Source organism: Heptranchias perlo, unplaced genomic scaffold (assembly GCF_035084215.1).
Source record: "Heptranchias perlo isolate sHepPer1 unplaced genomic scaffold, sHepPer1.hap1 HAP1_SCAFFOLD_117, whole genome shotgun sequence".
Taxonomy (NCBI): domain Eukaryota; kingdom Metazoa; phylum Chordata; class Chondrichthyes; order Hexanchiformes; family Hexanchidae; genus Heptranchias; species Heptranchias perlo.
The window spans coordinates 939,092-953,721 of record NW_027138396.1 but is presented as its reverse complement, the minus strand read 5'-3'; the positions used below and the strand labels follow the sequence as shown (position 1 = coordinate 953,721).

General features: G+C 43.8%; 1 protein-coding gene across 1 annotated transcript in view; it reads left to right on the top strand.

Annotated features, from left to right (window-relative positions):
• Positions 1–14,630, top strand: part of LOC137307998 (uncharacterized) — a 110,725-nt gene that overhangs the window by 49,188 nt on the left and 46,907 nt on the right. Inside the window, exons 19-23 of the mRNA XM_067976968.1 lie at positions 2,978–3,116; positions 3,534–3,644; positions 3,751–3,930; positions 4,072–4,311; positions 4,400–4,556. Of these exons, the coding sequence (XP_067833069.1) occupies positions 2,978–3,116; positions 3,534–3,644; positions 3,751–3,930; positions 4,072–4,311; positions 4,400–4,556 (827 nt within the window). The remainder of the gene's footprint in view (positions 1–2,977; positions 3,117–3,533; positions 3,645–3,750; positions 3,931–4,071; positions 4,312–4,399; positions 4,557–14,630) is intronic.

Sequence of the window (14,630 nt, the reverse complement as noted above, 5' to 3'; positions counted from 1 at the left end):
CAGAACGTTAAGTCTCGTAATTAATAGCGTACGTACCCTTTTAACAACATTATAATCGTTAATGACTTCCAATCAACCTCTCTGACCCAGAAAGTGAATGATTAAAAGTATGGAGCCTCATTCCTTCAGATAGTCAATAGTTGTTGGAGATTTTTAAAATGTCCAATTTTAAATTTTAATTTTTTTTCTTACTTTTCCTTTCTGATTCTTTTCTCTCTCTCTCTTAATCCAATCTTTCTTTCCCTCTCTTTGGGGTCAATTTTCGGATGGCTGAGCGGGTGCGTTCGTAGTGTGGGGGCTGTTAAAATTGGGGATTCCTGGGACGGGTCCGGAGCCCGGCTCCAACCCGCCCACTTCCGAGTTCCCCAATAACGCGCTTAGATGCGCACGCAGCCTCCGCACGCGGGACTCCCACCGGCAACTAAAGCTGGCGGGATCCCACTTGAAGCAATTATCCTCCCAATCAGGTCGTTTGCAGACCTGATTCGGAGGATATTTTAGGAGGGGTAGGATTTTCATCTTAACAGAGCGTGTTTCCCGTGCTGGGGGAAATACTCCCCGTTGAAACAGACGTGTTGCAGCCACCAGCCAGCGGGAGCTGCAAAGGTCCATTTGACAGGTGTGGGGAGGGGAGACCCTCACTCAATGCAGGAGGCCACTCTGTCACTTTGGACAAAGTTTGGCCTCCACCACCCTCCTCCTAACACTAAAATTCACCAACTTGGAACCTCAAATGTGCAGACACATTTACCTACCTTGCGAACCCCCTCAAATATACATCTTCCTCAGAGGACGAACAGCATCACCAGCCTCGCCGTCCACCTCAGACACGTGGAGCTCCACAACACAGTGCTGTGACACAACCACCTGCACAGCAGGAGGGTGGGCAGCCACAGAGAGAGATGCGTCGCAGAGGGCACTACCCTCGCCACAGGGTCCACAGACCGAGGCTCAACTTCCTGGACCTCTCTAAGCAGCAGCGCACATGGAGGCTCAGAGTCACTCGACATGTAGTCGTGGACACCTGCAGCCTCCTTCATGCCGAGCTGCTCCCGGCTGGCCCGAGCACCATCTTCTTATCTGTCGCTGTCAAAGTCACCACTGCCCTCAACAACTTCTCCGGATCTTTCCAGGGTGCCACCGGGCACATCGCCGGCGTCTCTCAGTTGTCTGCACAAAAGAGCCCTACAAATACACCTACACCCACTCTGCAGTGACCCAATGGGTGGCATCAGGTGTGGATCTTCATGGTGATCCTCAGGAAAGGGAATTATTGCACAAACCAGACAAGATTTGCAAAGACGTGGCAGTAGTGGTGATAACAAAATTTAATGTGGTTGGCAAAAGAAACAAATCTGAATGAAAAACATGACATTCCATCATATACCCTTGTGCATCCCCTTTATGCTCACAAAACCTTAGCCTTACGTTTACGGGAACCCCTATGTAGTGCTACACCTGTGGCTTCAGCAGAGGTAGTGGCAGGTTACTCTTGTCCATGCCCTGACCGATGAGATGCTTTGCGCGGATGCCCTCTGGGTTTCAGTGCCCATGTGGGGCCCTCCAAAGACTGCTCCACCTGCACCTGTGCAGGGGCAGACTCAGCCACCTGGAGAGGAGGCAACATTGCGGGTACTGTTTGAGAGGGGGGGGCAACGGGTAAGACGTGGGAGCGCTTTGAGTGGCGTCCCCACTTCCATTTCCCCCTTCGCCATCATCCCTCTCCTGGGAACTTCTGGCATCTCTTCTCCTATCAAGGCAAAACACAGAGAGGCGTGATTGAGCGATGGTTGCATAGTGCGCCGCTGCATGCATTAGTGTGGGTGGGGGTGACCATGAGGGAGATGCATGGGAGGGTGCGTGTGAGACATAGCCGTGAGATTGTATGAGGATTGGGTTGCGTGGTAGTGTTCGAATGGGAACTGGGGCGGTGAGTGCAGGCAAGGTGAGGATGATGGTTGAGTGGATGTGAGGAGTGATGCGAGAGCGTTGTGGTGGCAGTGCAGAAGGAGTTGTGTGGTGGTGGAGGTGATGTGGAAGACGGAGTGTGGGAGAATGCGTAAGTATACTCATTTTGGCTGACCTGGTTAGGTCATTAAATCTCTTCCTGCAATGGACCCAGGTTCGGAAGATGTTACTGCTGCTGCTGACCTCCTCGGCCAGATCCAGCCAGGACTTCTTGGTGGCAGAGGCAGGCCACTTCCTCCCGTCCGCTGAGAAAAACGTTTCCCTCCTCCTCCTGACCCCATCGAGCAGCACCTGGAGTGAGGAGTCTGAGAACCTTGGAGCAGCCTTGCCTCTGGCCTGCTCCATGCTGCCAATTTGGTTCTTTGCTGCAGGAGGAGCATTGGAGGACTGCCCCTTTAAATAGGGCTCCTCCTGCTGACAGCCTGTGATGCGGGTGTGCAGTGCGCCCGCTGCGCACTTTTGCAACGGGAAACCCGGAAGCACACGTAAGTACCTTCTACTAGGCTGCCATCGCGTGCGGAGCACCCCGATTTCACTGGGCGCATTATCCACGCACCCAGTCGACCCCCCGCTGGCAACCCGCTTCCGTCCTAATAGCGGGCCCTTTATTTCTCTTTCTGTACCTTATTTGACACTGAATTCACCCACTCTAATTCACCATCCTTCTCAGTTGTTCCTCTGTTTATTTCTCAATCCTTAAATCTCATTGGTTAAGCACGGTATCAGCTCGCACTTCCAGCAACTTACAGGCAAAACTTTTTGAGCTGAAGTGTGCAGGAAAAAGTCTGACGAACCGGGCACGCTGTGAGATGCATCGCTCCAGCAAATTCCGGCCCCAATGGGAAAAAAGGCACCAAATTTTAACAAACCTCTCAAGGCTGTGAGACATGAAGTCATTTGAAGTTAAGAAGGTACTAGGTTTTTGAGATCATAGTTCAATGTGTGCTTTCGTTAAAAAAAAAGTTGATGTTTCCTGTATATTGCTCACATACCATTTTGCTTTATTTAGTGCTTGCCAGAAAGGCAGTTGGGTCTGCACAGATATTCCCTGCTTTGGAGCATGTACAATATATGGGAGTGGTCACTACATCACATTTGATGGCAAGCGTTACAACTTTGATGGGAACTGTGAATATGTTGCTGCCCAGGTAAGGCTTCTTCTACCTTTTTTTCGGATGGCACAAAGCCCTCAATTAGGACCTAAGAGGCTGGGGACCAGTAATTTGTTTCCAGGTGCCTGTAATGCAGTAACGAATCAGGCTGTCCCAGGAAATCCGAAGGCAACTCTACAACTGATTTTCATTCTCCTTCCCACCATGAGGAAGTGCTTGGCCTTTGCTCAAATCTTACCCAACCAATGTGGCTGAGATCTGGAAAGCAGTGGCACTGGGCATCATGGGCATGAATTCACCTATCGCTGTTCTGTAGCATCAGTGTTGGTCCCACAAGGATCTGAGTTCCTTTTAAGACAACAAGCTGCTTTATAAGTGCAATAGCACTAATAGTACAATATTATTTATTGAAGCAATTACATTATTTATTTATTACGCACTCTGAATTTGCAGGACTACTGTGGAGATAATCTTACCAACGGCACCTTCAGTGTGATCACAGAAAACGTCCCCTGTGGAACAACTGGAACAACATGTTCTAAATCAATCAAACTTTTTTTCGAGGTACTGTCTTTGAGTATTACAATTTCTCACTGATGCTTAATTCATTTCAGATTCATTCTGTTTGCATTTGTTTATGATTCTGAATTCTTGTTATTTTCTGTTCCAGAATTTTGAACTGAAGCTAGCTGAAGGGAAACATGAAGTAATACAGCGGAATGAGAACAAAAAGATCCCGTTCACTATCCGTACCCTTGGCCTTTATCTGACAGTGGAAGCTAACAACGGATTGATTCTGATATGGGACAAAAAGACCGGTGTTTTTATTAAGCTGAGTCCTTCTTACCAGGTATGAGTAAACTTATCCACAACCTGAGTCATTATCCACCTCAATTATTTCTAAAGTATTAGCATATATATAAGTGCTTTTTTAAAAATGCCAAAGTAAACTTATTTCAACAAAAGGGTGACTATTACTCTATGATTCTAGGGTAATATTTGCGGCTTATGTGGTAATTTCGATGGAAACGCCAACAATGACTTCATGACGAGAAGCCAGTCTGTTGTTACAGATGTAACTGAGTTTGGAAATACCTGGAAGCTGACCGCTAATTGCCCGAATGCTGTACCTGATGATGACCCTTGCACTGAGAAACCACACCGCAAGGGCTGGGCACAGAAGCAGTGCTCCATAATTACAAGTGACATCTTTACAAATTGTCACAGAATGGTTGTACAACTTCTTATTTTTTAAATGTCATCATTTGCTATATTTCTTTTTAAATCCTACTGGAGTTAGTAATCTATTTCATCAACAGGTTGACCCGAAGCCATTTTATGATGCTTGTGTACATGATTCCTGCTCTTGTGACAGTGGTGGAGACTGTGAGTGTTTTTGCACAGCTGTAGCTGCCTATGCTTTCGCCTGCAATGAAACTGGAGTATGCATTGACTGGAGGACTCCTGAAATCTGTCGTAAGTATATTGCAGCCTTAACATACAAAGTGTCCAAACCGTGAAAATTTAATAGTCAGCATGGGACTATGTGTAGTCTTTTCTCAGCTCTTGTTTGATTCCAGCCGAGACTGGTGGTCTGAAAGCCTCCACTCTCTGCCTTAATGGTCCTCGCTTAAATGTCAGCATCGAACCCATAATATTCCTGGTCTCATCTGGAAATGCTTGGTGCTGACTGTTTGGTGCCCAAAGATTTCCGTTTCTTAACAGTGACATTGTATGAAGAGCAAAAAGATGATCCTAAACAAAAAAGAAAATGCACAGAATGTAAATATTTTCATTAGTTGTGGATGGATAATCAAATTTTCTAAACTACATATTTCTTAACAAATTTTAGAACAATATCAAGTAAACCTAAATTTTGCATTTGTCACATAGATTGAATTATTTTTGTATTACTTTAACTAATTCTTAAATTGCAGGATGTGATCATTTAATGAGCTGGAGCTCTGCTGCGAATTATATCTGCAAATCTATTATCATAAACAACACATTAAGGAAAGAAAAGAGACACTGATAAACCATTAGTGAATAATATCAATAAAAAGAGATACCAAGGGATGGCAAATAAACACAAGGATACAAAAGAGATACTGAGGAATGGCCAGTGAACACAAGGATAGAAAAGGGATACTGAGGAATGGCCAGTGAACACAAGGATAGAAAAGAGATACCGAGGAACGGCCAGTGAACACAAGGATAGAAAAGAGATACTGAGAAACGGCCAGTGAACGCAAGGATAGAAAAGAGATACTGAGGAATGGCCAGTGAACACAAGGATAGAAAAGGGATTCTGAGGAATGGCCAGTGAACACAAGGATAGAAAAGGGATACTGAGGAATGGCCAGTGAACACAAGGATAGAAAAGAGATACTGAGGAACGGCCAGTGAACACAAGGATAGAAAAGAGATACTGAGGAATGGCCAGTGAACACAAGGATAGAAAAGAGATACTGAGAAACGGCCAGTGAACACAAGGATAGAAAAGAGATACTGAGGAATGGCCAGTGAACACAAGAATAGAAAAGGGATTCTGAGGAATGGCCAGTGAACACAAGAATAGAAAAGAGATACTGAGGAATGGCCAGTGAACACAAGAATAGAAAAGGGATTCTGAGGAATGGCCAGTGAACACAAGGATAGAAAAGAGATACTGAGGAATGGCCAGTGAACACAAGGATAGAAAAGAGATACCGAGGAATGGCCAGTGAACACAAGGATAGAAATGAGATACTGAGGAATGGCCAGTGAACACAAGGATAGAAAAGGGATTCTGAGGAATGGGCATTGAACACAAGGATAGAAAGGAAATACTGAGGAATGGCCAGTGAACACAAGGATAGAAAAGAGATACTGAGGAATGGCCAGTGAACACAAGGATAGAAAAGAGATACTGAGGAACGGCCAGTGAACACAATGATAGAAAAGAGATACTGAGGAATGGCCAGTGAACACAAGGATAGAAAAGAGATACTGAGGAATGGCCAGTGAACACAAGGATATAAAAGAGATACTGAGGAATGGCCAGTGAACACAAGGATAGAAAAGAGATTCTGAGGAATGGCCAGTGAACACAAGGATAGAAAAGAGATACTGAGGAATGGCCAGTGAACACAAGGATAGAAAAGGGATTCTGAGGAAAGGCCAGTGAACACAAGGATAGAAAGGAGATACTGAGGAATGGCCAGTGAACACAAGGATAGAAAAGGGATTCTGAGGAATGGCCAGTGAACACAAGGATAGAAAGGAAATACTGAGGAATGGCCAGTGAACACAAGGATAGAAAAGGGATTCTGAGGAATGGCCAGTGAACACAAGGATAGAAAGGAAATACTGAGGAATGGCCAGTGAACACAAGGATAGAAAAGGGATTCTGAGGAATGGCCAGTGAACACAAGGATAGAAAAGGGATTCTGAGGAATGGCCAGTGAACACAAGGATAGAAAAGAGATACTGAGGAATGGCCAGTGAACACAAGGATAAAAAAGAGATACTGAGCAATGGCCAGTGAACACAAGGATAGAAAAGAGATACTGAGGAATGGCCAGTGAACACAAGGATAGAAAAGGGATACTGAGGAATGGCCAGTGAACACAAGGATAGAAAAGAGATACCGAGGAATGGCCAGTGAACACAAGGATAGAAAAGAGATACCGAGGAATGGCCAGTGAACAAAAGGAGAGAAAAGGGATTCTGAGGAATGGCCAGTGAACACAAGGATAGAAAAGAGATACTGAGGAATGGCCAGTGAACACAAGGATAGAAAAGAGATACTGAGGAATGGCCAGTGAACACAAGGATAGAAAAGGGATACTGAGGAATGGCCAGTGAACACAAGGATAGAAAAGAGATACCGAGGAATGGCCAGTGAACACAAGGATAGAAAAGAGATACCGAGGAATGGCCAGTGAACACAAGGAGAGAAAAGGGATTCTGAGGAATGGCCAGTGAACACAAGGATAGAAAAGAGATACTGAGGAATGGCCAGTGAACACAAGGATAGAAAAGAGATACCGAGGAATGGCCAGTGAACACAAGGATAGAAAAGAGATACCGAGGAATGGCCAGTGAACACAAGGATGGAAAAGGGATTCTGAGGAATGGCCAGTGAACACAAGGATCGAAAAGAGATACTAAGGAATGGCCAGTGAACACAAGGATAGAAAAGAGATACCGAGGAATGGCCAGTGAACACAAGGATAGAAAAGAGATACCGAGGAATGGCCAGTGAACACAAGGATAGAAAAGGGATTCTGAGGAATGGCCAGTGAACACAAGGATAGAAAAGATATACTGAGGAATGGCCAGTGAACACAAGCATAGAAAAGAGATTCTGAGGAATGGCCAGTGAACACAAGAATAGAAAAGAGATACTGAGGAATGGCCAGTGAACACAAGGATAGAAAAGAGATACTGAGGAATGGCCAGTGAACACAAGGATAGAAAAGAGATACTGAGGAATGGCCAGTGAACACAAGGATAGAAAAGAGATACTGAGGAATGGCCAGTGAACACAAGGATAGAAAAGGGATTCTGAGGAATGGCCAGTGAACACAAGGATCGAAAAGAGATACTGAGGAATGGCCAGTGAACACAAGGATAGAATAGGGATTCTGAGGAATGGCCAGTGAACACAAGGATATAAAAGAGATACTGAGGAATGGCCAGTGAACACAAGGATAGAAAAGAGATACTGAGGAATGGCCAGTGAACACAAGGATAGAAAAGGGATTCTGAGGAATGGCCAGTGAACACAAGGATAGAAAAGAGATACTGAGGAATGGCCAGTGAACACAAGGATATAAAAGAGATACTGAGGAATGGCCAGTGAACACAAGGATAGAAAAGAGATCCTGAGGAATGGCCAGTGAACACAAGGATAGAAAAGAGATACTGAGGAATGGACAGTGAACACAAGGATAGAAAAGAGATACTGAGGAACGGCCAGTGAAAACAAGGATAGAAAAGGGTTTCTGAGGAATGGCCAGTGAACACAAGGATAGAAAAGGGATTCTGAGGAATGGCCAGTGAACACAAGGATAGAAAAGAGATCCTGAGGAATGGCCAGTGAACACAAGGATAGAAAAGAGATACTGAGGAAGGGCCAGTGAACACAAGGATAGAAAAGAGATACTGAGGAATGGCCAGTGAACACAAGGATAGAAAAGAGATACTGAGGAATGGCCAGTGAACACAACGATAGAAAAGAGATACTGAGGAATGGCCAGTGAACACAAGGATAGAAAAGGGATTCTGAGGAATGGCCAGTGAACACAAGGATAGAAAAGAGATACTGAGGAATGGCCAGTGAACACAAGCATAGAAAAGAGATTCTGAGGAATGGCCAGTGAACACAAGAATAGAAAAGAGATACTGAGGAATGGCCAGTGAACACAAGGATAGAAAAGAGATACTGAGGAATGGCCAGTGAACACAAGGATAGAAAAGAGATACTGAGGAATGGCCAGTGAACACAAGGATAGAAAAGAGATACTGAGGAATGGCCAGTGAACACAAGGATAGAAAAGGGATTCTGAGGAATGGCCAGTGAACACAAGGATAGAAAAGAGATACTGAGGAATGGCCAGTGAACACAAGGATAGAAAAGAGATACTGAGGAATGGCCAGTGAACACAAGGATAGAAAAGGGATTCTGAGGAATGGCCAGTGAACAGAAGGATAGAAAAGAGATACTGAGGAATGGCCAGTGAACACAAGGATAGAAAAGAGATACTGAGGAATGGCCAGTGAACACAAGGATAGAAAAGAGATCCTGAGGAATGGCCAGTGAACACAAGGATAGAAAAGAGATACTGAGGAATGGACAGTGAACACAAGGATAGAAAAGAGATACTGAGGAATGGCCAGTGAACACAAGGATAGAAAAGAGATACTGAGGAACGGCCAGTGAACACAAGGATAGAAAAGGGATTCTGAGGAATGGCCAGTGAACACAAGGATAGAAAAGGGATTCTGAGGAATGGCCAGTGAACACAAGGATAGAAAAGAGATCCTGAGGAATGGCCAGTGAACACAAGGATAGAAAAGAGATACTGAGGAATGGCCAGTGAACACAAGGATAGAAAAGAGATACTGAGGAATGGCCAGTGAACACAAGGATAGAAAAGAGATACTGAGGAATGGCCAGTGAACACAAGGATAGAAAAGAGATACTGAATAATGGCCAGTGAACACAAGGATAGAAAAGGGATTCTGAGGAATGGCCAGTGAACACAAGGATAGAAAAGAGATACTGAATAATGGCCAGTGAACACAAGGATAGAAAAGGGATTCTGAGGAATGGCCAGTGAACACAAGGATAGAAAAGAGATACTGAGGAATGGCCAGTGAACACAAGGATAGAAAAGAGATACTGAGGAATGGCCAGTGAACACAAGGATAGAAAAGAGATGCTGAGGAATGGACAGTGAACACAAGGATAGAAAAGAGATACTGAGGAACGGCCAGTGAACACAAGGATAGAAAAGAGATACTGAGGAATGGCCAGTGAACACAAGGATAGAAAAGAGATACTGAGGAATGGCCAGTGAACACAAGGATAGAAAAGAGATACTGAGGAACGGCCAGTGAACACAAGGATAGAAAAGAGATACTGAGGAACGGCCAGTGAACACAAGGATAGAAGAGAGATACTGAGGAATGGCCAGTGAACACAAGGATAGAAAAGAGATACTGAGGAATGGCCAGTGAACACAAGGATAGAAAAGGGATTCTGAGGAATGGCCAGTGAACACAAGGATAGAAAAGGGATTCTGAGGAACGGCCAGTGAACACAAGGATAGAAAAGAGATACTGAGGAACGGCCAGTGAACACAAGGATAGAAAAGAGATACTGAGGAACGGCCAGTGAACACAAGGATAGAAAAGAGATACTGAGGAATGGCCAGTGAACACAAGGATAGAAAGGAGATACCGAGCGATGGCCAGTGAACACAAGGATACCAACTTTATTGAATTCTTTGAAGAAGTAACAGCAAGAGTAGACAAGGGTAATGCAGTAGATGTAAAATATTTGGATTTTCAAAAGGCCTTCGATAACTACCACGTAGTAGACTGATGACTACGGTCAGAGCATGTGGAGTCATAGGATGAGTAGCAGAATGGATAGCAAGCTGGCTACAAAACAGAAACAGAGAGTAGGAGTTAAAGGTAGTTACCAAGACTGGTAAAAGGTGGGAAGTGGTGTTCCACAAAGATCAATGCTGGGACCACTGTTGTTCACCATTTACAGAAACAATTTGGACTTGGGAATTGGAAGTACAACTTCAAAATTTTAGACGACACCAAATTGGAGGATATACACTGAGGAGGACTTGGACAAAATACAGAAGACAGTGAACTTGCAGAAAGGGTGTGTAATTGGCAAATTAATTTCAGTATAGGTAAGTGTGGGGTGGTACATTTTAGTAAGAAGAATAAGGGGGTCACATACTCCTTGGAAAATAAGAGTCTAAATGGGGTCGAGCAGCAGAGGGATCTGGGGGTACAGATACACAAATCACTAAAAGTAGCGACGCAGATTAATAAGGCCATTAAAAAAAAAGCAAACCAAGGTTTATTTCTAGGGGGATAGAATTGAAAAACATAGAAATTATGTTAAACTTGCATAGAAGCTTGGTTAGTCCACACTTGGAGTACTGTGAACAGTTCTCGTCTCCATATTATAAAAAGGATATGGAGGGACTGGAGAAGATGCAAAAAAGATTTACTAGGATGATGTCAGAACTGAGAGGTTATACCTATCAGAAAAGACTGAACAAGCTTGGGCTGTTTTCTCCAGAAAAGAGAAGACTGATGGAGGTCTTTAAGATTATAAAAGAGTTTGATAGGGTGGATGTAGTGAAGATGTTTCCACTTGCGGGGGAGACCAGAACTAGGGGCCATAAATATAAGATAATCACTAATAAATCCAATAGGAATTCAGGAGTAACTTCTTTCCCAGAGAGTGGTTAGAACGTGGAACTTGCCACCACAAAGAATAGTTGAGGTGAATCGCATAGATGCATTTAAGGGGAAGCTAGATAAACACATGAGGGAGAAAGGAATAGAAAGAAATGCTAATTTGGTTTGATGAAGTCGGGAGGGAGGAGTCTCGTGTAGAGCATAAACACTGGCATGGACCTGTTGGGCCAAATGGCCAGTTCCTGTGCTGTACATTCTGTGTAAGGATAGAAAAGAAATAATGAGAAATGAAGATAAGAGAAAAGTAAATACTGAAAGAAAGACAAGAGAGAACAGTGATGGAAAGAGCCACTTGGGTGGTGAAAAGGGATGGAAAAGAGGTACTAAAGGAGAGACAAAAAATACCAGTGATGGAAAGAATATTCTGATGGATAGGTAAAATTACGAGATGTCAGGTAAACTTTTAAAATCAAGTAGTGAGGAATGACTATCTATTTTCTGCTGTTTCAGCCATGTACTGCAGTTTCTACAACCCTTTTCCTGAAATGTGTGAATGGCACTATTACCCTTGTGGATTTCCCTGCTTCAAATCTTGCCTAAACCCACATGGTCTCTGCAATATCACGTTCCAGCTGGAAGGTAAATGTCCTTTTGATTTTTAATAGAAACCTTCATACAATACAGGGATATATTTCTGGTCTGTTTATACTGTCAACTGTAACAACAATAACAACTTATATTTATATAGTGCCTTTAATGCAGGAAAATAACACAAAGTGTTTCAATATTTCAATTTCCTGTGTAATCCCAGTTTGTAACTGAAAGTGGAGACATTTCTGAGCTTCCAGGAGCAAACGGCTACAGATTGCTGCAGACCTCCACCTGTCGGTGTGGAAAGTAAGCTGCAGTAAAACATCTGGTGCGTTTCTCTGCACTAATGTCAGTCCGTATGACAGTGATAGTGCATAGTCTGACAGCGACATAGGCTGGAAATTTCCTGCTTTTTGGATGCAACTTAATGGGGTTGATTTTATCCCGGAGCTGCTTTCAGATTGTGTGGTGGTGGTGGGGGGTAGGACAAATGAGAAATGCACTCGCTGGCCCAAATTTCAGGCCAAAGATATTTTAACTCCCGTGCTTTATTTAAATGCTGCTGGACCAATTCCCGCCAGAAACGGGCATGAAGAGAGTGCAGAGCGGCTGCCAGCCGGGAAAGATTGGGCAACCCTCGGCTGCCAGCCACTTCCAGTTAATCGGCGGGAAGGGCATTTCGGGAGGGTCTCACAGGAGGGAAAGGGAGGAATCCGGGGCAGGGAGGCCGCGACTTTCTTTGTGGGGCTCAGAGGAGCACTTCTGCTCCTTCTGGCCCCACAAAAGAATTTTTTTGACATACCTGGAGAGCCTCTTTGTCCTTCCCGTCAGCTGTTGACTCGCTTCATCCTGGCTGGAAAGCTGCGGCGGATTCCTCGCTCAGGCCCTGGTTAAAATGTCATCAGGGCCCTATGCATGTTCATAGTATCATAGTAGGTACAGCACAGGAGGAGGCCATTCGGCCCATCATGCCTGTGCCGGTTCTTTGAAAGAGTTATCAAAATAGTCCCATTCCCCAGCTCTTTCCCCATAGTCCTATAATTTTTTTCCCTTCAAGTATTTATCCAATTCCCTTTTGAAAGTTACTATTGAATCTGCTCCACCACCCTTTCAGGCAGTGCATTCCAGACTGTTACAGCTCGCTGCGTAAAAAAACGTTTCCTCATGTCGCCTCTGGCTCTTTTGCTGATTTTGAGCACCTCTATCAAATCTCTCCACCTTCCCTGTTCTAAGGAGGACAACCCCAGCTTCTCCAGTCTCTCCACATAACTGAAGTCCCTCATCCCTGGTACCATTCCAGTAAATTTCTTCTGCACCCTCTCTAAGGCCTTGACATCCTTCCTAAATTGTAGTGCCCAAAATTGAATACAATACTCCAGTGGAGGCCTAACCAGTGTTTTATACAGGTTTAGCATAACTTCCTTGCTTTTCTACTCTATGCCTCTATTAATAAATCCCAGGATCCCATATGCTTCTTTAACAGCCTTCTCAACTTGTCCTGTCACCTTCAAAGATTTGTGTACATATACCCCTAGGTCTCTTTGTTCCTGCACTCCCTTTAAAATTGTACCATTTAGTTTATATTGCCTCTCCTTATTCTTCCTACTTTACACTTCTCTGCACTAAATTTCATCTGCCATATGTCTACCCATTTCACCAGTCTATGTCCTCCTGAAGTCTGTTATTATCCTTCACATTGTTTACTACATTTCCGAGTTTCATGCCATCTGCAATCTTTAAAATTATACCCTCTATACCCAAGCCCAGGTCATAAATATATATCAAAAAGAGTAGTGGTCCTAATACTGACCCCTGCGGAACACCACTGTATACTTCCCTCCAGTTGGAAAAACAACTGCTCACCATTATTCTCTGCTTTCTGTCCTTTAGACAATTTTGTATCCATGCTGCCACTGTCCCTTAATCCCATGGGCTTTAATTTAGTTAACAAGTCTATTATGTGTTACTTTATCAAATGTCTTTTGAAAGTCCATATACACAACATCAACCGAACTACCCTCATCAACTCTCTCCATTACTTCATAAAAGAACTCAATCAAGTTAGTCAAACACGATTTTCCTTTAACAAATCTGTGCTGACTTTCATTTATTTGTCCATGCTTTTCCAAGTGCCAATTACTTTTGTCCCGATTATTGTGTCTAAAAGTTTCCCACCACTGACGTTAGGCTGACTGGCTTGTAATTGCTGGGTTCATCCCTCTCCCCATTTTTGAACAGGGGTGTGACATTTGCGATCCTCCAGTCCTTCGGCTCCATCCCCATATCTAAGGAGGATTGGAAGATTGTGGCCAGTGCCTCTGCAATTTCCACCCTTACTTCCCTCAATAACCTAGGATGCATCTCATCTGGACCGGGTGACTTTTCTACTTTGAGTACTGCCAATCTTTTAAGTACTGCCTCTTTATCTATTTTTTATCCGATCAAATATCACTACTACCTCCTCCTTTACTGCTACAATGGCAGCATCCTCTTCTCTAGTGAAGACGGATGCGAAGTATTCATTTAGTACCTCAGCCGTGCCCTCTGCCTCCATAAAAAATCTCCTTTTTTGTCCCAAATCAGTCCCACCTTTCCTTCGATTACCGTTTTACTATTTATATGTTTATAAGTATGAGAATAGATTAACAGCTAACACAAAAGGGAAAGACTTTTGGGTTCCCTTTTTATGTTAGCTGTTAATCTATTCTCATACTCTCTCTTTGCCCCTCTTATTCTCTTTTTTAGATCTCCTCTGTACTTTCTGTATTCAGCCTATATTATGAACCTTATATTCGTCAAAAGCCTCCTTCTTCCGTTTCATTTTAATCTCTATATCTTTAGTCATCCAGGGAGATTTTTCTTTGACCCCGTCAGCTACATCATCCTTTTCCAGTGCTATAATTGTTTATTTGATCAATACTGCCACTCCCTCCCTCCTTTCGTTCCTTCCCTATCTTTCCTGAATACCTTGTAGCCAGGAATATTAAGTACCGAATCCTCCCCCTCTGTGAGCCAGGTCTT